At 43.2% G+C, this 26,506-nt stretch overlaps 1 protein-coding gene across 3 annotated transcripts; it reads right to left on the reverse strand.

Moving 5' to 3' along the window:
- LOC108934198 (neuroligin-2-like) lies at positions 1 to 26,254 on the reverse strand. Of its 3 annotated transcripts, XM_029251155.1 has the most exons (9): positions 25,679 to 26,254; positions 19,330 to 19,383; positions 15,415 to 15,564; positions 7,869 to 8,054; positions 7,386 to 7,657; positions 3,271 to 3,424; positions 2,402 to 2,431; positions 1,953 to 2,319; positions 1 to 1,089 (listed from the first exon to the last, which is right to left on the reverse strand). In XM_029251155.1, exons 1-9 carry the CDS (start codon positions 26,169 to 26,171, stop codon positions 282 to 284), a joined length of 2,514 nt encoding a protein of 837 aa, XP_029106988.1. In that variant the 5' UTR covers positions 26,172 to 26,254; the 3' UTR covers positions 1 to 281. The 3 variants fall into 3 exon arrangements, with proteins under 3 accessions (XP_029106988.1, XP_018607264.1, XP_018607265.1); XM_018751748.2 differs by lacking the exon at positions 2,402 to 2,431; XM_018751749.2 differs by lacking the exons at positions 2,402 to 2,431; positions 19,330 to 19,383 and having other exon boundaries at positions 25,679 to 26,098.
- Positions 26,255 to 26,506: the final 252 nt, after the last annotated feature.

A 26,506-nucleotide genomic window follows, 5' to 3' on the forward strand; every position in this document is an offset into this window, starting at 1 on the left:
AAATACAATGGTTAAAGAAAGAAAAACAAGTGAGAAGAGAGAACGACTGGTGTGATACTCTACTTCAACTCCACCGACCCTACTATCTGACACAGGCTGGATCCAGAAAAAATCCAAAATGCCTGAAAGTGAAGAGCAAAGGAAAATATTGCCAGACAATTAAAAAGGGGCAAAGTAGCAGTCCTTGTAGCTCCAAAAAGTTTTAAATAGGAGACAGAAATTAAAGTGGTGCCACGCAATGGTTCGACTGCACAGTGTTCCAGCAGGAGGCAGCGCAGGGACTATACACGAGTGGTGGAATGGGGGTGAGGCAAGGTGTTGTTGTGCCCCACTGGTGCAGGATAGGTGAAAGGATGGAGGGGCTGCATGGTGGCGATTGTGTTGGGTGTCATGGTGATGGTGCTTGGGGTCATGAGCGGCACGTCGTCCGGTCCCCTGCGCAGTGCCATTGTATAGTCCGGCGGGCCGGCTGGCCGCAGCGACTCACGGCCCTGGTGGGCATCCAGCTCCACGTGCTGCTGCTGCTGCTTCATCTGCAGTGTCGACATCAGCTCCTCCTCCTGGCCGTGTGCCAGGTCATTGGCTGGCCCACGCTGAGGAGATGGCCGACGGCCCCCAACTCCGCCTCCCCGCCGTGACAACAGCTCGTGCCGCCGGTCCCGCTTATAGTAGAGCGCGGCAAAGGCCAGCACGTTGAGGAAGAGGAGGGAGGCGCCAACAGCCACCGTCACACTCAACTCTGTAGAGTAGTCCCTCGTGTCTCCGGGAAAGGGCGAGAAACGTGGCCGTTCCGAGCCCTCGGTTTCAGTTTCCGGGGGCAGGGTGGGAGTAGCCTGTGGGGTCTCTTCAGTTGGCAAGCGAGTGGTGGAGGATCCCACAGTTTCCTGCTGGAGTGTATGCAGGTGGGGGACCAGCTCGAGCCAAAAGGCCACTTTGTTGGCACGGTAGTTGTCCCGAACCCGGGGCTTTAGCCCGATGTGGAGGTACTGCTTGTCCTTGGAGTTGAACTTGGTCCAGATGACCTCCTCAAAGCGGTTGGGCTTGGTGTGGATGAACTTGGTGTCCTGGGGCACCGGCAGATTGGGGTCTCTGGGTGGGTCAGGCAAAATCACCAGAATCAGAGGAGAAGCGGGTGTTCATCTACACCCTCTGTGCTGTGTTTCTGGAACTCATCTCTGAGCAGCTTGCTTTGGACCTAAATCTGCCAGGGTTCATCTTAGTATATTCCATGATGTGCTTCACATGCTCATTGTGTTGTTCTGAACCTGAGCCTGATAAGATTTATGCTAAATCATAAATTGTTTTTAGGAGACGCCTTTGCTGCTTTGTCATTGAGCTGTCTGCCACTTTTCTCCAAAGCAACCTGCAATGTTAAGTCGCTACTGGAAATTATTTAAGCATTTATACACACAAGTAATTTTTACTTGAGCAATTCAGTGTAAGCACCTTGCTCAAAGGTATCAGATCTGGAGGCGGGATTGAACCTGGGTCCTTGGAGTGCAAGATGGCAACTCTAAATGAACTGCTTCCTGCTTCCATGCCTAGAAACTTATTTGTTCTCCTTATTGCTCAAGCAAGATACGTGCAATGTTTATGGGAACACCAGCAGGCCCCATTTTAAGACCACGCACCTGAAATCTTCCCGTCAGTACTTGGTTCCTGAAAAGGTTCACCAGTCCGTAAAGGACTGACCGTGTTTAAATGAATATGGCTGGATATTTACCAACGCAATGCAGGTTCGGTTGAATATCTTTTGACAAGATCAGGGGAACCCTTGGGATTTGAATTACCAACTGTGTAAGCCATACGTCATGGTCTTTATAAACCTCAATGCCTTCTATTCCCTACCTACATTTGCTGCCTTCCGTTGAGACCAAGATAGTGGCAGAAGTTCAGCACAAAGTGGGCTAAAGTGATTGTGCCCCCATGATCACCCTGGACCGTAAACTAACCCGGTTTTGGCGAAGTTGGTCCAGTAGGTCATGACCACAGCGCTGAGCATGATGTCATTCTTGGAGAAGTTGCAGGGGAAGAGGTCTGTGGCTCCAACCATGGGGATGCCAAACACGTAGGGGATCTCATCGCCGTGCGCCGCGTCTGCCCATTCGGGCCGGCTCTCCATCTGGCAGTGGTGGTAGAAGGTGTAGAAGTAGACAGGCGACTGGAAGTCGGCGTGCAGCTTGGCCGTAGCCACCGCCGGTGCCACCCACTGGTGGTCGGTGAACAGCGCCAGCAGGGTCTTGCGGCGCATCTCGCTGTTGTCGCGATCCGCCCAGTCCGTGTACATGAACTTGATGGTTTCTCGCAGGATGTCCTTACCTGGAGAGAGACAGGGACACATGGGTTGGCCAGGGCTTCCTCCGTGCAACCGTGGTGCCGGCAGAGCAAGACCGCCTCCTACCTATACAGCACAGGGCATTTGCCCTTTTACCTGGAGAGAGAGAGACAGCGTGTGAGGCTCGACCCCCAAAACCTTTACACATTTATATGTTCAGACAGGACTCACACCATGCATAATGTTCATAGTCAGGCCATATCTAACAAAGCATGCACAATATAGCGTATACTGCACTATTGCGCACATAAGACACCCTCAGAACACAACATGGAATGTGCAAGATCTGAAACGACACAATATGAATAATGGACATTAACACGCCACACCTCTTGTTATGTGCAACAAGTGGTCTGGTGTTGCAAAGATTTGCTATCTTTGAATCATGGGAAACTGAGCTGGGAGAAACATGAGCATGAGGGACGGAGAGGCACAGCATGTGATTTGCCGTGTCGCGTGCTCTTGGCTGACATTTCCATTCCCCTTTGCTGCCTGCTAGGAGCATGGCGTGCAAGCCTCCCTCTCTCAGGCCTGAGCTTCCTTCCCCTGAAGGCACTTTAAGTCTTTAAGCAAAAACCAAACAATCAGATCTACCCGTTTGTAAACTGGAAATAAATATGATGTAAACATGTATAAATACCATGTAATATGCAAGAGAAACAGGTTTATGCCGTAATGCAAATTTGGCTAAAAATGTAGCAGGATGTTTTGCTGATTATTTCACACCTCAGAGGACTGGAGGCTAAAATTGACATTGTTTTCAGACTGGTCGGGTAATGAGGAGATTACATAACCGAGCAAGAAAAAGAGCAGGGCATGGAACCGCGTGTGAAGCGGTAGAACACTGCCGGCTCTCACTGACATTGCCATCATCCAGCGTGCTCCCAGCTCAGAATCCAGGGACGGCGGTCGGAAGGCAGAGAGGGCGCGCTCACCGTTGGGATAGCCGTAAAGGTTGTCAACGAAGCTGGAGATGGTGTAGTCAAACGCCGCTGCGGAGATCCCATCCTCACCCTCCGTGTCCTCCACAAACTTCAGTCCTTCCCCTTGGTTCACCCCAATTAGGATATCGTAGTTAAGGAACTCCCCCTGGTGGCACAAAGGAAGTGTACATGTAAGATGGAGAAAAAAAAACATGTAACATGTAAAAACACACCTAATGAAAAAAAAAAAAAATGTAGGAAGGTGATCAGGAATCGTCTATTATGAGTTTTATGCACCTACTCGCGTGATAAATATCGGTGCATAAAGTGGAAAGAAACAAACTAAGTTTACTTAATCCCATGTCTGCAGCTATGTCTCTTTCTCCCAATCATGTAATGCACAAATTGTATTTTTGCTGAGATGTACGTTGCTTTGGACAAAAGCGTCTGCTAAATGAATAAAATGTAAATGTAACGTTATGTGTGATGCATTAAGACAATATATTGATGTCTTTTGATTAATATGTGTGCAATTAATATATGAATGTCATTTTTGGAATGTCCCGTGACCTTGTTCTGAACAATGCTGAATTCTTTTAAGATTAAACAGCCCTCAGGCCGGAAAGCAAAACAAAAAAACGACTTTAAGGAAAATGTATTGTGTTTAACGGGGTGTAGTGGCGCAGTGGGTTGGACCACAGTCCTGCTCTGCGGTGGGTCTGGGGTTTGAGTCCCGCTTGGGGTGCCTTGCGATGGACTGGTGTCCCATCCTGGGTGTGTCCCCTCCCCCTCTGGCCTTATGCCCTGTGTTACCGGGTTGGCTCTGGTTCCCTGCAACCCCGTACGGGACAAGCGGTTCTGAAAATGTGTGTGTGTATTGCGTTTAAAACAGGCATGGTACATTATTGGAACATCCACCTTAACCTGCTTTCTGTCAATCTATAGCAGTCATCTGTGAAGCATCTACTGCTTTTCCTCGCAAAACTATCAAAGGCATGAATAAAGGCGGAGGACAGAGCGCAAAGTGAGCTGTGGAACCGAGAGAAAGGAGCAGCAGTACGGAAGAGAAAAGAAACACGAGTGAACAGGAAACAAATGAAAATAAAAGAAGCCATAACAGCACTGGAAAAACATCAACAGTTAAGATTTTCCATAATATTACTAATGACAAATTAACTGGATAAGGAAAAGGTTAAAAGGGTAATGCTTTACTTGATGATGTTTTTACATTGTCTTCAAAATAATGTCATGAACATGTCATAACACATTATGACAACTGCCGTAACCTGCTATGAAGCACACCAGAATAAAACTACAGGATAAACTGATCAAAAAAAGTCACATACAAAATGTTCCACGTGACAATGTCTTACGTCACCTGTCATGAAACATCAGAAAAAGGCATTGCTACTGTAACTCCATGGCATGTTCTGAAAGACCACCAGTGACACACACACACATCATCTGAAACCACTTGTCCTATACAGGGTCGGACTGAGCCAGAGCCTAACCCGGCAACACAGGGCGTAAGGCTGGAGGGGGAGGTGACACACCCTGGACGGGACGCCAGTCCATCTCAAGGCACCCCAAGCAGGACTTGAACCCCAGACCCACTGGAGAGCAGGACCTGGCCAAACCCACTGCGCCCCAGTGACAATACTGCAGTACTAATTTTAATTTAACATTACACCAAACTTACAAAATTGCACAGCTACTTCAAACATGGAACATTGACCAAGTTATTTAAAATATTCATTACACTTTAAACTCATAAATCTCAAGCACTGTACAATTATCTATCCCTGCTGCATAGCTCTATATTGTAATTGTTATAACTGCTAGACTGCAACCCCAGCTACAGAAAATCTTTTAGCAATTTTCATAAAGCAGTTTTGGGTGGCACAGTGAGTAGCGTGGTGCGAGAGGACGTGGGTTCAATCCCCATTTAGTCTGTGTGGAGTTTGTATGTTCTCCCTGTGTCTGGGTAGGTTTCCTAGGTTTTCACCACATCGTATCGACTGAAAGTTGCTTTGGAGAAAAGTGTCTGCTAAGTAATGTAATGCAAAAGATAAACACATTGTGAGAAAACTTTTGGTGCACAGGTTTGTAACATTTTAATAGAAATAAATTGCACAGTATTTGGCTAACAATACCAATTATGTCACGTACATACAGTAAGTGCATCCTGAAGCTTTTGGGTAGACTTTATGTAAAATAATATTTTTTCTCTTTGTTTTGCATGACATAACACCTTTATAAAAAAAAACTGCATGATACTTGGACATGCTTATTTTTGTTTGGCATGCTAGCCATTCATTAAAAAGTGCTAAAAATGACACATTATTATTAACATTCTGTACTGTACTGAACTTTCAAAAATTTTGGAACATTTTATTACGATACATTATACTTTTCAGGTATATCTCCATACAAAGTAATACAGTTGCATTGGAATTGTGCATGACAACAGTTTAAACACACTACACTCAAATTTCTTATTAAGATATATTTTGAATGCAGAACAAATATATCTGGAGGAAGTACAGTATGTTCAATCCATTCCAGCATATATGTTCTTAGTGTACTTATACTACATATAGAAAACATATATTATTAAATTTATCATATTTATGTATTCTTCAGGTATACTAGTATGGTGTACCTGCTATATTTAGTGTTTTAGTATACAAGTATCCTATGTGGAAACTTATCCTATCTATCTCTTTCTACTGTATATTTATTATACTCTCATTGGTCACTTCATTAGTTACAATTGGCAGCCAGTGAGTCAGTATATAAAGCATGCAAATAGGGATGAGAAGTCCAATTATTGTTTGAAAAAACATTAGAATGAACAACATGTGTGATCTAAGTGACTCTGAATGTGGCATAATCGTTCATCTCAGAAACTGCTAGCATTGTGGGATTTTCACAACGCATTTACAGTGTAGCATTTATAGAGAATAGTGCGATGGACAAATAAACATCCAGTCCGTTATGGTACTGTAGTCGAAAAAATCTCACTGATGAAAGAGTTCAGAATGGCCAGACTCACTAAAGTTAACAGGAAGACAACAAGTGCGGAAATAACAGTGCAGTACAACAACAGTGTGCAGAAAAGCATCTCGGAATACAAGGTCAAACCTTGAAGTGGATGGGATACAACAGTAGTGCAGATGCAGTCGAAAAAACTGGATAAGTAAAAAGTGGAAAAAATTTTGCCTGGTCTGTCAGATCCTAATTTCTGTAAAGACATACTGATGGCAACCCTAGAAAATGATGTAAAAAGAACGAATGGACCCGTTCTGCCTGGTTTAAAGGAACAGACTGGTGGTGGCATTGTAATGGCGTGGGGAATGTTTTCTTGGCACATGTACTGAAACGTTAGGTTTTTAGAACGTCACATTCCTTCATGATGATTGTAGGATTTCTTAAACCTAAAAACCTTAGAAAGGATCCTTCCAGCAGGATAATGTACAATACCACAAAGCAAACATAATCTCTGAATGGTTCCACAAACAAGACAATGCCTTTACTTTATTCCAAGAGCCTGCATTGTCACCTCTCAAACTGTGTGAAGCAGTCAAGCCAGGACCAGGGACAATGTGGAATGTGTGCAGTGCCTCGTTCTAGAAGCAAAAGAGGGTCCACTATGCACTAGACAGGTGTACATAATGTACTAGATAGGTGTACCTGAGTTTAAATACTGTAAATATACAATAGAAAGAAAGTGGAAAAATTTATATAATCATTTACTTTTAGTCATTTAACAGACACTTTTCTCCAAAGTGATGTACACCTCGATCCTCATTGCATTAGTTCAATACGACCATTTTTTGCCAGCATATATTACACAAGTATCTGCATATATAATTGATAAGAAGTCAATTTTTTAACAGATTATGTGGTGAAAGCTAATGGGGCAGATAGGAGATGGGGATGAGAAGTAGGTCTGAAAAAGATGTGTTCTGAAACCCTTCCAGAATGTTGGAAGGGAATCAGCAGTCTGTGACAATGGAGCTGGAGCTGAGAACCCAACAGCCTTTTGTTAAATATACATTCATAATAGAAAGAAAGAAAGAAAGAAAGAAAGAAAGAAAGAGAAAAAGCAACAAGAACAAGCAGACCTGCTGCATAAGGATCTCGGGGTCATCAGGCACCACGTCCCCATCCACCACTGGCCCAAAGGCGATGTGGTAGCGAGCTGGCTGGATGTCTTGGTCTACTAACTCCCGAAAATGCTTGCGACGCAGGCATTCCACCATTTCAGCAGTGTCCACTCCCAGACCTCTGCAGCCCACCTTTCGTGCCAGGATACGGGTGTATTTCAATGGTTGGTAATTCACTGACCAGCTGGAGATGGCTGAGCCACTCTGGGCAATGGCCCGCTGGAACAGACCTGCCCAAAGCACAATGGTGCCCAAACTGATCAGTGTAACCCACTTTAAGCTGGTTTGGACAGTGCTGATCTCAAATGCAATCATACAGAACTGAGGTTAACCCAGACCACACAAGGCTAAGTTTAAGTTCAGAGTGCTAAACCAGACTACCAAAAAAACTGAAAAGTATGAACTTGCATCTGCTGTAAATTTATAGGCTTTCTTCCTCACCCTCGGAATGATGGGAGAGGATAAGTAGGTTGACGCAGGCTGCCCCAGCACCCGAGCCAAAGATGGTTATCCTCTCGTGGTCGCCACCGAAGTGGCCAATATTCTCATTGAGCCAACGTAGGGCCTGGATCTGGTCTAGGAGCCCATAATTGCCCTTCGCCGACTGGTCCCCTGTACTTAAGAAGCCTGGAACAGAGAGAGTCGGTCACAGAGAAATTGGATATTTGTTAGGGTACAAGGGGACATTGGGAAAGGGCTGGAGACACGGAGGAGGGTCATCAGGGAGACAAATGAGCAGATACACTTAGCACTGGGAACAGAGGATCCACAGAGACAGCTGTGGTGAGGAGGAGAAATACACTACTCTCCCAGAACACTGATCTTTCACAAAGACACGGACGACATATTTACCATGGGCTTGGCCATTTAGTCGACAGCCTGTGACCGTGTGCAATGAACGGTCCTGACAGAATGGAAATTTAGGCAAATGACTGAAGTGCGATGTTTCAAACAAAAGCTACATCAGCCGTTTCCAATACACTGGTTATTAGATGAGCTCCACGCAAACTAGTGTCAGGAGGAAGAGCCAGAAGTGAAAAAGCTGTGGAATGCCCTCTCGTACACAAACATATATACTCCAGTTGACACAGAGGGTTTAACACTGCTATTTATTTTTAGCTCAAGTACAGTAAGAGGAAAGTTATGATTCTCATTTGTTAGCCGGAGGACTTTGATTCAGACATTTATTCTACAGGGAAATAAATAAACATCAAAGTTCCCTTGTTATTCTATTTAAATGAATTGCTAAGAGGCAGCTTACAATATATATTATAGTGAACTATATAATAGATGTTGAAAATCTGGCACAGTCGGCTGTGATTCATCACAATGTAATTAAAATATGCAAATGATATGGTGAATAAAACAATATTTTAAATTCTTTTTATTGCAAATGGAATAATATTACTGTTGTATATTGCCGATGACTTGCGTGGATGATCCCTTAATGAATACTGTGATAATGAGAACTTAATGACAGAGGGAACTGTAGGTTTTAATTCCATTTAAAACTTTACAGAACTTACTGCCTGGAGTTTCTCTACGATTCAGCAAATACTACAAACAGTGCATTGGGTGAGCAGAATTTCGGTGTATATGTATCAACATGTCAGTGTGCTTCAGTGTGGGTGTGTGTGTGTGTGTGTGCCAGAAACAGTTTCTTTTGGAATGTGTCTCTTTCTTCCCACACATTAGCAGAGTGTGTGTCCTTGTCTTACCAAATGCACGCAGGAAGAGCACAATAAGATGCACTGCAAATTGAGTGATTACACGAGGTTGCCTAACACCTGACCTCTGACCCTTTAAAGACAGGCAGGCCATAGTGTATTACAAGATGACGGTTTGTTGCCCGTTGTCAGTGTGACGGAAAGAGCCGTATTGGGAAAGCCGACCACATGATGCATTAATATTGGCCAGTCTGCTTTTAGAGGCTCTGCACATGGGACCTCCTAGGAGACCCAGCGCCTGTCTCCCTGTGAGGTGAAGTGACACCGACCTACCACACAGATCCAATATTTCCCTCATGTTATGGAGTTCCAACATTCCACTACAAGAAGACCCAAGATCTTGTTGTGAGTAGGTCTCTACTCTGGTCTCTATGCAAGGAAACTCAATGAAAGGTTCGCTGGATCGAAGAGCTGATGCTGATCTCACTGTAAAGAGTCCTTCATTGCCGCGGATCCCGACGTCTAACTTCCAGTCTCCCGTGAAGTTTCTGATCGAAATGCCAAAAATAACAGGTTGTAGTTGCACTGTGAGTAAAGTGATGTGACTCTGCCTCAAATCGCAAACCCTTTGCGACACTTTAGAGAAGCTGCTGTAAAAGGGACTACGAAGCAGTGCCAACGAGTTGGTTGGCTAAGTGAATAAAAAATAGGGTGCGGCGACCGGCTTCAAAGCTTTACCATGTTTGCACTGTCGGATGTGAATAGATAGGGACTCTACTGTTTAACCAAGTCAGCTGGCGAAACATGGGCCAAAAATACAGTTTATATAAGCAAGTCTAACACTGCTGTCATGTGCTTAGAGCTGCTGTAAAATGTAAAAACAGTTTTTATAAAAGCTGTGCACATATTCAGAAACAAGGACGTTTAACGCCGAAAATGAGCCCAGCAAAAAAGCGACATAGAGAAATGGTAAAAATTGGAGAGGCTTTTGGCGAAACAGTTGTGAGGGGTACAGAAAATAGAAAGCCACAGCAGAAAACGACGCTGCTCCGTCCCCTCGGGGAATGCGCTCTAGGAAGTCACGAGCGGCTGCAGGATACAGAGCAGCGACTTGGGGAGAATATGGCCCCGCAGAAAGATGAGCGGAGAGGCAGCCCAGCAGCCAACGAAAAAGCAGCTGCTTAATTATTGTGTACTCTGATGGACAAAGCATAAGGGCAAAAATAATCGTGAACTTAAAAAGAACCTTCCGGATCAGCTGTGGGCAGCCATGAGACGCAGGATGCGGGATCCCGGGACAATGGGCATTGGCTTGTTTTAAGACAGGGGCCGCAGGGATGAATTCTGAAAGCCTTTGGTTTCCGACAGACAAGCCTCCTCGATCTCAGCAGCTTGTTGCCACATCTGATCTGACGAAGAAGTCTAGTCATTCGCTAGCAACACGGGAATCACTCAGTACTTGTAGACCCTCTTCAAAGTCCAAGCTCCGACAAGGTGTGAAAGTGCTGAGTCCACTTGGGCCCAGTTTGAAAAAGAATGAATACCATGACAGGCTTAATGATGTGAGACAGGCTGAACATTTGGCTGAGGGCAGAATTTAACGCTTAAGCTCCATGAGAGCATATGGGACTCAAAGGCTGACTCTGTGAGATTGACTGTGTGTTTTATGTTTTTTTGCAGTAAATATATAGATCTTATACCTCACGATCGGCTGTGGCCAGCACGCCGAGGTGTTCCTTTATTCATACTGGCTCATAACTGGAATGCGAAGTGGCAGTGCTGGCACAACGTAATACTTTTCATAATTTTTAAAATATACTCTGGGCAGAAATGCAACATTTGACAAAACCAAATTTAGGAAAACTTACCTCTCCATTTAGAAATTAATTTATTAATAGGGATTTTCTTTTTCTTAAAACTGAGCTCTTATGAGCTTGCAGAAACAAAAAATGGCTTTTATTCTGAGTCTTTTTGCCTTTTCACTATTTGGGCTTGTGGTTTCACTCTGGCTGCAAATCACAGAGTTTTTCTGATGACCCTCTCCAGCGGTTCCCATGGGAACAATCATACAATTGTTGATTAGAGATATAGAATGACTAGATCAGCAACCTCACTGTAATTATTGCAAGAAATGGTGGCTGCTGCATTAGACAGCGAATGCTGCTGCTACAGAATATCTCTGACAAGCTGTGCTGTCTGTTGTCGACACTGACCTAGCTTGTGGTGTTGCTTGGCAACAGGTCTGAGCAATGCGTGCATGTGTGAGTACTGGGCAGAGGGAGGTTAGCTGTATTTCCCCAGGCTAACTGGGAGCAGACCTATCTCTGACTTCAGACTTGTGCCCCGCAGTCTTCACTTTAATTTGAGTTCATGAAGTGGGCTCCTTTCCCTATGCTCTGTGCTTCTTACCCTCTGTTTACCTTTCTGCTCTCTTATTTATCTCTGCCTCTGCTTATATCACTACCCTTCCCTCTCTTTATTTTTAATATTATCTTTTTGCTGTCTTCTACTTATCTTTTAGGTTCATTCCTGTGACTGAAGGAACTATTCTCCCCCTCTCTCCACTTTCTGAGCAGCCTCCCTCTTTTCTCCTTTCTCGTATTAATGCTGAAGGATGCGGTTTGAGTGTTAATGGACACTGATCCCATTTCAGGGCAATGGCAAGGAACTGTGAAGGAAATCTTTAAACGGAGACAGAAAAACAAAGAGAGGCTTTGATTTTTCCACCTATGCAGTCTGATGTTTAAGACATTTTTAGAAGTCCTAAAGCTTTTTTTTTATGCTTGTACATTCATGTTAAATCTGTTATGTGCTATTTACAGAAGATGCTTTTGAAACAAAATTTTTCTGAGGTTAAGGAAACGATGACACCGAGAAACTGACCAACTGCTCGTCCTTCCCCCAGTCAAACAGCTCTCTATCTTAGTAGAAAACTTGCCCATCATATCCTCACCAGTAGTCAAAATTCTGGGAGTAATAATTGACTCCATTTGTTGTTTCTACCAGCACATCACAGCCATAAACCATTCTTGCACACATATCCTTTTTATTCCTTGAATGCACCTGTACCCCATGGTATATAAATGTGTGCTCAGAACATGCTGATATGAGACAAACAAGTCGTACTTTATATAGTAATTGTGTGCTTGTATCTGAGCCCTCTGTCTATTGTAATGTGGACCTTTTGTCCTGAGCTGGACATTGTTCGGGAGAAAAATGCCCACCAATTCATAAATGTATTGTAAATGTAATATAATTGCTGAACCTAGATTTGCTGTGGTTTTCCTGTCAGAACTGGGCCGGAACTGAGTCATGACTGAGCTCTATTAGTGGAGCTTAGAAAGATGAAAATAATGATTAATGATCGAGAAAGGCCCAGATCATAGAGAAGCACATTCTGCTTTATAGTGGTAATTCTTCCTGAAACTATACGCTGAGAAGTTTCCCCAGCTTTAAAATCAATGCGTCAGAGCACTTTGGTCTAGCAGTCAATGCATCAAAGGCAAAGATCAGCAGAGCTTTATGTGCAATAAGAAGTCAACGTTATAAAATAAATACACCCATCAGAATTTGGTCAGAAATGTCTAAGAACATCTTGCGTGAGAAGCAATGTATAACACACTCACTGTTTGTCCCAGTCTCAAAGGAAAATTCAGAAAAATTCTGGCAGCACTGGATATTCTTTGGATATATCAATAAAGTTTTTTTCTTTTTAAATTTAATGAAGAAACATTAACTGATGCAGGACTGGAGCAACAAAGAGACAAGGAAAATATCAAAAATCATACTGATTATAGCATAAAGTCAGAATTTAAAAAATATGATGAAATATACTGATGCAATCGGGCGCTCTTAAAGCAGCGGAGCTACAAAGAGTACTTAAAAAAATTGAAGTGCACACATCACACTTAAACATTCCTGCAAAAAATAGACTACAGCTACAATGTACAGCCACATCCACTGGTGGTAGTTGATATACAGAGTACTTTTACTATATTTAGCCAATGCTTTTTTCCAAAGCAGTTTATAGCATTCAGCTACCTAGAGTTACTTACTACTGTACTTGTACAACTATGTATTTTTTAACTAGAGAAATTTAGGGTTGGTAATTGGATCAAGAGTACTAAAGCAGTAGGCAGGATCAGCTGCCCCCATAACAGCATACATACATATTACAGCATGGTATTATTCAAAGTAATATATTCTTCTCTAGAAGTGGTACTTCCATGATTGAGACTGTGAAGACTCCTCGGCTGCCTGTCGTTTTTGCCCGCTGGAGGCAGACACTGCCCTGAATGTGCCCAAAAAGTCTGCAATACCTTACACTGGAGGAGGACAGAGGTGCGAGTAAACCTGAGCAGCAAAAGTGCACCTGCTGCCCAAGCCTATCTGGTGTTGTTCCATCTCTTCATCGCATCACTGTTTGCATGACCAGACACTGCTGGTGCAGTTAGAAAGCAAGACATCAGATCTGTAATGCTCTGCAACAGGGGTTCTGCATCGATGGGAGCCTCTTTGTCCTCTGACTGCGTATTCCTCTAAGTTTTTACTGTCTTTATCGCTTTTATCAAAAACAAACACTGAGACTAAACAAGAAATTGCAATGAAATATCGATCTCAGGAAGCCGTATTGCCTCATGGCAGATAAAAGGTTATTGATAAATGTGTCAAGAGCAGAGCAGAAATTAAACTCATTCTCCTTACACGACAATGATGTGCAAATAGTGCACTCCCTTGTTATGTAAAAGGCCTGGGGGCTCTGGGGACTTTTCCTTTTCCCACTACTTGCTTGTTTTAGGGGGATGCTTTAAGGGTCAGAAGGCAAACTTGAGCACCTGGAAGCTGCAAATAAAACTGTGATTGCATGCTATGGTGAGAAGCAAACTGAGACCATTTGAGGGAGAGGCATGGAGAAGTGGGTAACACAGCCTGGGCCACCCCCACATTGACCTCATGGAGATGTCCTACCTTACAGTTATGAGTGCCAAAAGGAAAAAAAAAATCTGCTATTGTGGATGTTTTTCCGATTGGCTTTTCCACCCCAGTCACTGATGATATGTGGAGATTCTGTCTACCAATGCGGAAATGAGGCACTGAGTATTCTTTGACTTAAATAAATCCACCACATTTTTTTGGTGTAAACTTCCTAGCATCTAAAAAGAAAAACTTCACCCAGTAGTTTTATTTTGCATTAAATTGCATGATAATTTTGATATTACATGTGCTGGGTTTTTAATTCCCAAAGCAACCGAGTCTGATGCCTTCACTCAGAAGACAAGAATGTAAAGGAAGAATACTTCTTATCCCTTCTGCTGTGGGAAAAGTCCAAATTTTGGCTTGAGCTATGTGGATAAATGTAATAGCACTTTATGAATTCAGTAGATGGTTCAGCAGTGAGTAAAGTCTAACAAAATGCTTACCGATGTCACCAAAATTTTAACTATAATTTGTAAAAATAGTCTAAACATATTTATTATATTATTTCTTGTAGTTCGGCAGCACAGCATTTTCAACACAGATTCAAAGGTGAATTTTTAATGTTACTTATTTACTTTATCAGTAACAACTTGCAGTGAATTTCCCAGCTTTTCAATACAAATCAATGAGAACAACATTTTGTTTTCCCATTGAGTAACATTTCTTTTTTAATTTAATTTTTGTGATGCGGGAGGCATTAAGCTTGGGCAAAATCAGAAATGAAACCATAGGCTTTCCTCTCCAGTCACTCACTGAGGGAGATCCCTGCTTTTACTTAAGATTCTGATGAATACAATGATGTTCCTACAGAAAGGACCACAGGTTGACTTTGTACCATTGTAGAGTGAAGCAGTTAACCAGATGGATACTCCAAAGGGCAGAGATGGACAACACCATGAGTGAGATGCTGCAGTAGGTGGTGGACAGAACCAGGTATAAGACATTACAGGTGGAGATGGGCAGAATCAAGTGCAGGACACTGACTGCATGGGGGGGGGAGGACAGAATCATTTTGGAAGAATACAGCAATCACAGATGAGTTTTTTTAAACCCAGGTGATAAACATGTTTCTTTCTAGTCCAGTTACCTCTTGAAGCCCATAGAAGTATCTCAAAAAACCTGTTTAATGTTTAAAAGCCTTACCTGTTGCTCTAAGCACAACCAATGATAGTGCCAAGCATGGACACACACTGTGAAATTTTCAGAGATAGATGCATGGAGTGAAGGTTCAAAGAATAAACACTGGGAATAAACACTTGCATACAATGACAGTTACAAAGTATTGAGCTCTATGGACAGCAACACAGAGAAAGAAGGAGAGCATAACCTCTAACGTGACTCACCAAGAACACCCAAGCGATAGTTCATAGTGACCAGGATGACATTGCCATAGGCAGCCAAAACACTGGCATCAAACATGTTCCCAGTCCCCTCCATGTACGATCCGCCGTGGATGAAGAGCATGACTGGCTTCTTCCTGCGGTCACGGATGTCTGCACATGTACACACATAAGATGAAAAAAGGCAGAAGCCGATAGTCAAAAATCCCATTAGACCAGGACTCTGAATGCACAAAACTCAGGTTTGAGCATTCAGTCCAGGTACCCTGTCATGAAGTGTCTAATCAGCCTCTTACGACTGTGTCCAATGTGTTCGTGGGTCATGTATCTGTGGAGAATCCACCTGTGTTTGAACATACGAAATACATGCGTGTGATGATGGAATTTTTGTATATAGGTAGTGTGCATATATTCATGTCTTCTGGCTGGCTATTGATAGCCCACGGTTCTAGATTGGATAGTTAACATGAATGCTACATCTAATGGAAGCATAAATAAGGGCCATAACATCTGTCTGCCCCAGTGAGCTCAGGGAAAGTCGGGGGGGGGGGTGAGGAGTTTTCGAGAAGGGAAGAAGGTGAGAGAGGAGCGTATGAAGGGAAAGCAAGGCAAGGCAGGACACTCAGAAAGAGGCTAGTAGGACTTTCAAGGTTCAGTGGATATATTATATATTTTCATATTACCAACCTACATTCGCGTCTGTACGTATATCTGGAAAGACACGCAGAGCGCAGAGGAAAGCTGTGAGTCTCAATAACAGCTTTACTCATCCTCTCTCTCCCTGTCAGCAACACACCCACAACAGCCATTCCATCACACTGACTCATGCATTGCAGTTGCCATGGAGACAAGTTTCACTCACATGCTAACTCTTCTCCTCGCTACCTGCAATGCTGTAGATTACATATTTGGCACATAAACGTGCCTACACATCCAAGTCCATGTGACATGCATATATGGACTCAGCAAAAAAACACATATATATGTCCAGATTATTATGGACACAAAAACTGTGGCTGAAATATCAGAAACCATTCTGGACAAAACTACTTCACTGGCTATAGGAATAAGGGCAAAGTGCTATTTTGACTAACCATATACACATCCTGCCAACTTCCCAGAAAAGGTAGATTTTTTTTCCAGAGATCAATTTTCATCCACTTAAACTGGCCATTCAGTTTGCGTCTATTCAAGGTTTGCGTTGCAGATGTTTTCTAGTGCAGCTGCAAAAACCATGGAATTGAACTGATGACAAGTCCAGCTAGAGGGACCACACGGATCAGACACATGCTGTGTGTGTATAGTCTATCGTGGCAGCAACGGTTGAACTGGAAATAGCCCTTCAACTGATACAACATTGCTGGACATTGTTTGGACTCTCACGCTGCCAAACTCACCCAGCGCACACATACTTTCCTGGATAAGGGGCTCGTGCACCTTTATCGCACAATGGCCTCTCAGCTGAAGGCGGAGACAAAGGGGACATGTAAAGAGCAGATGAGTAAATGCTCCTGAGATGATGAGCGTGCAGAACACGATCAAGTTCATGGGATTGAAAAACCCATTAAGCCCTATGAAGTTCTTAACCAGATTATTGCAAAATAGACCATAAAAAATATGTAAAACTGTGTGAAACTCTAGGCTATGTATACAAGCTGCTCTGAATAAGAACACCAGCTGAGGAAACCAACACTGGAGTGAGAATTAATAAGAGAAGTTAATGGCACTGGAGCCCACTGGGGATATTCTTGCAGGTGGGAGAGGAAGTGAAGTGAGTTGTGCTCACAGCCCTGTGGGAATGCTGCTGAGAGCAGAGATGGATGAAAGGCAGCAGAAGAACACACACACTGCTGGCTGGAGCCACAGTGAGATCCAGAGCCAAGTGCACATAGGCCTAGCTGTCTGAGCACATCCTGGGACACTGCTGTCCATCAGCTGCTACAGAGACCATTTTCTCATTTTTCTTCATCGTCAGTGGAGACTATTTTCTGCGCTTCCTTCCAGTTCAGCAAAGACTATTTACTCCTTGGGCCTTTAGGTCCTACAGGGTTCATTTGCTCCGTTTTCCTCATCCTTTACAGATACCACTTCCATTTCAGGAACATACTTTCCCTCTCTAAGTGACGATGTCAGAAGGTGTCTTTGGTATTTTGAGTGGAAATGAGAAAAAAGACATTTTGCTCCTATTTTAGATAAACATACATATTAAAAATTCTACATTCCTTTCATCATTAAAATATCTTTGGAGATTAAAACCTTTCTCGGTGCTGCCCTTATTTCCAGCTTTAGGGCACTGGGGACACCCAACTGTAGAAAATCGTTAAGAACTTGGGAGCAGAAAGCCACCCGATTTAAAATGACTGACAATCCATCTATAACAATAGCACACCACTGGCAGCAAAGGAATAATTGTGATCTTAGTTTGCTGCATGGCGGCACAGCGAGGAGCGCGGTCTCAGTGCCTGGATGGTGCGGCAGAATGTGGGTTTGCTCAGTTTGTGTGGAGAGTCCACGTTCTCCCTGCGTTTGCTTGGGCTTCCTCTCCGATCCACTGACATGTGCTTTTAGCGAACTGGTGGCACTAAATACTCCACAGTGTGTGTCCGTGTGAGTGTAATGCTGGTGTGTAGATGAGTGATTCATTGTAGGTTAATGTACTGCAGTGCACCTAGCGTTGAATGAAAAAGTACCCGCTAAATACTACACAGGATTTGTTGTAAGTCTCTTTGGAAAAAAGTGTTTGGTTAATGAAAAAAATGTGAATATGTCTTTACATTCTTGTACTGTTTGCATGATGGCACCTACACTGAACACAACTGCGGTTTGGACTTCGGCAATTTTCAGCTGATAGAGAAAACAGGCATCGGATAAAGTTAGACCCATGCTATGGCCTGGCCAAGTTCTGCATTCGTAGCAGACCCTGAGTCTTTGGCTGTATATCAGTGCATTATGAACTAGAATGCAGGATGTGACTTTGATGAATTCAAGCTGCCAGCCGTCGCTGTATCCACCCAACCCATTCATAGTCACTGTCACTCAGACTAAGGGGGCATGTCGCTGGCTTCATGAGTAAGGACAAAAACCACGCCCACATCCCCCTTCACAATGAACATCCACCCATACGGCTCCTGACTCCGTAGACCTGAGATTATGTCCACATGCATCCCAGAAAATGCCCACAGATCCTCATGGTGGGATAGGGTGTGATTAAAACAATCATCTCAGATGTGTGTTGTGTAAGAAAACAGTAAAAAAAAAAAAAAAAAAAAAAACTGTCTGCACAGTATTCTGCAGTGTACGTGTGTGGCTGTGTTTCAGTCATTAAAGGAATAAACGTAACAGATCTTTATTATTATTATTATTATTATTATTATTATTATTATTATTATATCTTGCAACCTGCATGAAATGAATTGCAGTCAGGAGAGACAAACAGAGAAGAGATTTGTGAATTATTCACTTGTCCTGTTCAGCTGGTATGGAGATAAAAGAGTCAATCTATGCATGTTGTTGCAGAGAAAAGTTTCTGTTGATACTGTGAAAGATTAAGTTTAAATATAAAAGACATTTATTATCATTCTAAGTGTCAGCAGACCACAATTCATCTTCGCATTTTGTTACAATGTACAGTACTCTTCAATAACGCTAAACTGATCAAAATAAATGGGATCCATGTATAGAGGAGGAAAGAAACCGCTGCTATACATGATTGTGTCATGTAAGTGTCAAAGCAACATTTGTCAACAGGAAACCACTCCATCATTTAGGTTGCATTTGCACCTACAGCTGAAGGCAACCACTACTTTTTCAGGACTCCTTCGAGAAAATGTATATTTACCTACAGTATAAGCACACAAATGCTGAATTTTGCCATGCCCCAAAAATAAATAAGAAAGGTAAAACATGCAGCTAAAATACCTTCATCTCTGGGCCTGTTCATTGAAGACTCATCATGTTTTTTGGTGAGTGGACCTAAAATTCAGAAAAAAGGGAGGAAAAAGAGAAGAGGATGTTCAGGAAGCGTACTCTGGCAAAAAATGCACAAAAACAAGAAGGAAAAACAGAAAGCATCAAGAGCTCTGGTTCACTTAAAAAGGAGACAAAGCTTTCTAAAAGGAAAAAAAGAAAAACGACAGAAAACTACAAAGAAGAATTACACGTACAGATGATTTATGAACAAGACAAACAACAGAATCTGGCATGTTACAGCCTCTTAGTTCCTAAGAGAAACGCAACTCATGGGCTCTTCTTCTCCTCTTTACCCTGTCTGCTTACTCCCTGTGTTCTGGCATATTCAACACTTCAAGAAACAAGGCAAAATCAATCAGAAAAAAGAATTATTCTTCGTGTTTAGAAGAACAAATCGGAACTGGCAGCAGTTTGCCCTTGGACAACCTTTCGACCGTTCCCGGAGAACATTTCTTTGTTCCCTACAGGCAACATTGTTTTCAGGACTGTAGAACAAACACGTTGCCTCTGCACGGTTTAAAGATTGTGCAACGTAAACCAACAGACAGTGTGACACCCAACATAGCAGAGCAGAAAGGCACACTTTTTTCACCAGTCGACGACTAGACGGACAATCATACAAACCCAGAACTGCTGTCATATTCCAAAACTGTGCATACATCAGGACTGCAGAACACAAGCATGCAAAAATCCATCAGCAGTGACGGTGTAGATGTGAATAGCAGTAAATAAGGTCCAGAAGATACCAGGCACCTGTACAAATTGACACAGAAATAGCTGAACATGTTAGGATTGGGGAGGGGGTGTTGACAGTGAATGGGAAATGAGTGGAGCACCATGAGAGACTTACCCAGTGGGCTTCTGTTTATTCCACATCTGTTGAGCACTCCGTTAAAGTGCCATCCATTAGATATATGATGGGGCTGATGCCAGGTTGGTGGTATGAGTAGCAGATACGATGGTGCGCTGTCTTTATTTGCAGCCATTTCCCAGACAACGCAGCCAGTAGAGGATTGATTCTGTTTGCAGGTGAAGTGTGAGGGTCTGGACCACAACTAAATACAACTAATCACGAACCATCACCTCTCTATATGGAAGGCATTTGAGTGTTTCAATGAAAAGAGTTTGATGCAATACAGGGATTGAGGAGCTGAACCTCTGAACACTGGGTTGCTGGTTCAAGTCCTAGAAAGGATCCTGCTGGAGTAGCAATATGTACTTAACCCGAATTGCTTCCATAAATCTCTAGCTGTATAAATGGATAAAGTATAAAACTGTAAGCTTTCCAAGCTATGCTTTCAATAAATGTGTCTACTAAGCAATAAATAATGCAACATAATGTATTGTAATGGCTAGAGTGACTAACTCCAGGATGGGGCCAAGGTGAAGTGGGGATTACCAGCATGCATGTGGGCAGCGGCAGTGCCATCCAGCCTCTTTTTTGAACGACCATAATGTACACTCCGATTGGAACATGAAACCTGTGTTTCCATGACTACCAGCAAAGGCACTGTAAAGCTAAGAAAAATCAATGCTAACTTCATTTACATTGCTGTACTCCCTGTCTGCAGAGAGGCAATAAGATTGGCTTAATCTTCCCAGGAGACTGTGCAAGAGGCGGGAAGGAGACGCTTGGACCAACAGTAAATGGAGGCAAAGGACCATTAGGCCTCTCCACATTAGAGCAAAGTCACTGCTGTGAGGCACTTTAGAACCACGTTCATGGCCTTAACGCAGTTAACGTCCACTTTACCACTTTGCACATGACTCTCTGCTGCCATGGAAGATTGGTTACCAAACCACGGATCTGTGACTAAAGTTTGGCGCCAACCAGACCTAAACACACCCTTCAGGCTGATTCAGGTAGAGTGTAGCAGGACCTTGAGTAAGACCAAACTCCCAGGCACTGATCTATGAATAAACATGTAGTTCTAAAACAGCTTCAGACAGTCATTCTAATAAGACTGTTTTACTGTTAGATTAATGCCTGACATAAACATGCAATGGTTATTTGAAGGTGTGCTCAATTTTACAGGATGGCATGACGTCACAATGAAAGTGAAGACGCAGGCAGAAGACCTATGAAGGTCCATAAACATTAATTCCGAAAAAAATAAATGTGCATTTTTTAAGGCTTAGTGAATTGTGTTTGTGTAAAAATTTCACGGCAAAGCTCTAGAAACGGGCGTCACACTACCATGAAGTAACTCGTAGAACTTAACCATCTTCGTGCGTGGTATTGGTGTATTTCGCTTTGTTCAAAGTGGGTCCTCCATCAGAATAGTCCATCGTTACTAGAATTTTCAGATTTAAACGCTTTCAAAGCTGACGTTAATCGAAATTTATGGACATTGATCGTTCTTCCCTCTGTGTATTTGTCCATCATCAGAAACATTCCCATTATGGTTAAAACACCCAAAAGTGCAGTATTGGAAGGAGTCATCCAAACAAATCTACTAAATTGCTCTCCAACCAGACTTATTTAAACGTTTAAAAGCACATTAAATACATTTTATAGAAAACGTATTAAGCCGTGCGCTCTAGGTCCTTTGCTTTGTAGAGTGAACAGATAATGTGAGATGTACTTTGACAATAATCAGAACTATTCCCCAGCAGGTACGTCTCCTCCACTTTGTATCTGGCACAGTTGCTGTCTTCCAGTGCTTAGCTGCTAACACTGTGCAATGAGCCCAGCGATCTGCCCTTAATTACTGTCTTTCCATGCACTCTCCTTTCACAGGCCTCTCTGCATTCCCTTATGGCAGCCTTGGGCTCCGAAAAATACGACTTTTTATAGAATCACAGCAAAAAAAAAAAAAAAAGAAAAAACAGGAACAAAGAGCAAAAACAACAAAGACCACTGAAGGAGGCCACACATTATAATCATATAATACTATAAGCCAATTATCCACAAGAGTCTTAATATGCATTCATCCCCCTACTTTTCTGTGCTAGTACACACTAATTCCCCTATACATGTCCTAGTACACACTCATCTCCCTATATGTATATGTCCTTCTGCATGCTCATGGTCCAACACTTCCAGGATGCCCTGGTCCTACACATGTGCAATCTACCATCAATCCATGTCATTAAATATAACATACAGCCTTTACATTCTAAAACATCCAGGCTGCTGCACCATGTGGTCTTAACAAATACAAAATATTCAACATTCAACTCTTTTTCCTGATGACAGCAACAAGACACTGCCTGTCCACACAAGGAGACTTTGACCTGTTAATGGTTGAAACTTGCTCCAAATTATATTGATCAATAGCACAGAACTTGTTGACCGGACATGCAAGTGCAAAGCAGTTGAGTGTTTATTATGCCTTTATGAACCTCCTTCAATGAGGAAGCAAAAAATACAGAACTGCTTAATTAAAAGTGTGCTCTATAAGTGTTTATTTCAACTAGGTATGCAGATAAACCATTGAAGACCGGTACAATTACCTTGAGCACAGGGATGACAATTATCATCGTTAAGGGATATATTAAGTAAACGATGTTTTTCTTCTTTTGTGGGTCATTACCAAAAGATGTTCTGATGTTACATTTTTACTGGCAACTTCTTTTTATTGGCAACAACTTTTACACTTACTAATAATCTCATAGTGGCGATATCTACATCATTCCCATTATCATCCGATTACAATTGTGACAGATTCAGCTTATCCTTGTCGCTTTAGAATAAATCCAAGTTGGGCCACAGCCCACACTGTGAAATGATTGGCAGGAATCAAGACAATGGTAGAGAGTGGTTGAGAGAGGTTGATGTTCAAGGAGGGAAATGGAGTGAGAAAAGAGACAAATGTCTAATTAACATGTATTTAGCAGATGCTTTTCCCCAAAGCAACTTCCAGTAAACTCTGTGTAGTGTTATCAGCCCACACACCTTATTCACTGTGGTGACTTACACTGCTAGATACACTACTTACAATGGGTCACTCATCCATACATCAGTGGAACACACACTCTCTGTGTCACTCACACACTATGGGGAACCTGAACAACATGTCTTAGAGTGTGGGGGGAAACCAGAGCACCTGGAAGAAACCCACACAGACGCGGGAAGAACATGCAAACTCCAAACAGACTGAGTGGGGATCAAACCCACGTCCTCTCGCACCACCCAGGCACTGTGAGCCAGCAGCGCTACTCACTGTGCCGTCATGCCGTGTAAAAGAACAGCTTTCTAATGCCAATAAAGCTGTTAACACCGAAGAGAAGCACAGACAGTGGACAACAGAGGGTTGTGTAGAGAATAGCAGACATGATGGCACGGAGAGTGAGAAACAGCAGGGTCTGGGGTGCTTCACTGTTTCAGAAGGTCTGCTGAATAGCTCCTGTGTAATGTCAATATTACTCAGCTCTGCATCACATTCGCAGCGTAAAACTGGGATGAATCTGGATTGCCACTTTACCAACAGTCTCTCTTCATTGTTTTGGAGCACCTCTCCGAGGCCTCATGTTGTCTTTTGCCTTTTGTCATCCAAAGCAGGTTTCCCCCGGGGACGATAACATAGTTAAGTGACAGATTCACTGCGCTGAAAATGATTACCACGGTGCAACCATTACATGTATTCCACCAACAGATGCTTCAGTCAGAGATCACATAAAGTAGCTAATTTAATGATGTCATTACACTGCATAACCACATATGGTATTATCACTTCTCCCTAATGAGGCAGTTCAAGTTTAAGAACATTACTCAAGGGCACAGCGCCACTGAGTATTTGTTTATCAGCTCACTCTCTGAGCTGCATTTCCTACACCTACGCTGCCCGACACACCTGCAGTCACCCTCACTTCTAAGTCCTCAATTGTACACAGCACTGGGAACACGCTCCTTGGGACCACTGATTGGAGGCCCCACACAGCCACATGCCTCCAATCCACTGTACTATGGTACACACTTTCAGCTTCACTCCAGTACATTTCACATCCAGCGTTCACCCCATGACTATTCTAAAAGAAATGTAGTTCGCGTTCCTGTTCCAGCCAGTTGACTAATGTTATTTTGCTTATTTATCTATGTCTTTTTATGTCCCCACTGCTTACTGACTGCAGTGTAACGACATCATTAAATTAGTCACTATTTATTTATTTAACAGACACTTTTCTCCAAAGCAACTTCCAATAAGCTCTATCTAGTGTTATCAGCCCACACACCTTATTCACCGCAGTGACTTACACTGCTAGATAGACTACTTGCACTGGGTCACTCATCCATACATCAGTGGAACACACTCTGTGTCACTCACACAGTATGAGGGAACCTGAACAGCATGTCTTTGCACTGTGGGAGGAAACCAGAGCACCCAAAGACTTACACTGCTAGATACACTACTTGCACTGGGTCACTCATCCATACATCAGTGGAACACACTCTCTGTGTCACTCACACACTATGGGGGAACCTGAATAGCATGTCTTTGGACTGTGGGAGGAAACCAGAGCACCCGGAGGAAACCCAGACAGACACAGGGAGAACGTGCAAGCTCCACGCAGACTGAGTGAGGATCCAACCCATCCCCTCTCACACCACCTAGGCGCTGTGAGACAGTAGCGCTACTTGCAGTGCCACTGTGCCTATATTATGTGATCTTAACAGTTTACATGTTTCTGACAGACTGAAACACAAGGAAGTGAAGATGCTCATGCAGATTGGATGCCCATATGATCTCAAATTCTTCAAAGTCACCTTACAGACTTCTTTCTGCCAAACAGATATATTAATGTAACACCTTAATTATAATAGCATGGGATTTCACACAGGTCTGCTTGAAATGCATGGTTCCAAACGTGCGCAGACCCAGCACCAAGCAGTGTTTATGGGCTGCAATCTGCGATCTGAGTCCCTGAACACTAGGAGAAGATTCACAGCTTTCTCCGGCAAGGAGAAACCTGTTTTCACGAGCAACATCGGCCGAAAACGAAGTGACTGAAACGAAGCGTTAAAGCAGGTGTCGCATTTAGCTAGACATGTTCAGAGGTGCTGCTTGGGTGAGTCAGGTGCCTTACAGATAATCAGAACTTTGGATCACCATTTTTTACAGAGGAAAAAAAAAATTCATAAAAGGTTCAAACGCACACATTAAGAAAAACTACAACCTTTACAAAAAAAAAAAAAAAAAAAACACCTGCAGGGTTACTAATCAAAAAATGCATGGTGGATTTCTTTTATGGAAAAACAACATACCGATGTGCAGCACATGTCAGTACACTTGATTTATATTAGAGAACTGCAGGTTTCCTCCAGAAATAAAACGTAAACATAGCAGAATGAACTCACCATCCTCAGTGGGCACGTAGATGTTTAGGTAGAGGCAGTCCTCACTCTGGTTCTGAATATATCCAGCCACAACGTCTAAGTTGTCGGTGAACCAGACGGGCAGCATAATCTCAGGCAGCACACCGTGGATGTTTTGTGGGCAGACAGGGGCAAACTGAGTGGCGTTGCGCACCTCCTGCCAGGAGCCTGGGGCCTCTGGGGGCTGAAAACGCCGCTCACCAGTTGGTGGGGCAGCATAGGGCACACCAAGGTACTTCTCCACAGGGCCCAAGATCTCGTTGCTCAGGTCCTTTCGTATTCCCCGGAGCTTGCCGTAGTTGGTGGTTACGATGGGGTATTTACTTCCGCCGAAGTCGGTCTTTTGGCCTACAGTCAGCACCAGGCACAGGGCCTGCCCTACCAGCCAGACCAGACAGGCGTCCGACCTCCTGCACGGACAGGATCTTAGAGGCGCCTTGGCTCTTGGCCACTTCAACTCCAGCAAAGAATGCATGGTTACGTTGCTTCTCTTATTCCACTTTAGTTATCCTTCCAACTGAGACTCAAAGAGGGAACAGAAAAGGAACATAAAGAGTAGGATGATAACTAATAACGAAAATGGTGTTTTTAGGAGAACAGCTGCAGAAAAACAGAAGGAAACTCACAGGTGCATCAAAGGGGGAAAAGGAGTTGGGAAGGGGAAGTAAAATGGTAATTGCAGGGTGTCTGGACTAGTGCTTTTTGCCTGGTAAAATTTTCACATCAGTTGAAAGGGTACGGGTGGGAGCAGACCCCATGCAGGTGCTCCGACACATTGCATCCTTCGCATCCTCCCACATGGTCCATGGG

This window comes from Scleropages formosus, chromosome 4 (genome assembly GCF_900964775.1).
Source record: "Scleropages formosus chromosome 4, fSclFor1.1, whole genome shotgun sequence".
Lineage (NCBI taxonomy): Eukaryota > Metazoa > Chordata > Actinopteri > Osteoglossiformes > Osteoglossidae > Scleropages > Scleropages formosus.

Bases quoted from the DNA above. Each gene is read 5' to 3' on its own strand.
- LOC108934198 (XM_029251155.1), bottom strand. From the start codon at position 26,171: ATGCATTCTTTGCTGGAGTTGAAGTGGCCAAGAGCCAAGGCGCCTCTA. The intron at 7,658-7,868 runs GTGAGGAAGAAA...TGCTTTGGGCAG, and splicing joins CCTCTCCCATCATTCCGAGG to GTCTGTTCCAGCGGGCCATT. The intron at 3,425-7,385 runs GTCTGCTTGTTC...TTGTGCCACCAG, and splicing joins CCGAGATCCTTATGCAGCAG to GGGGAGTTCCTTAACTACGA.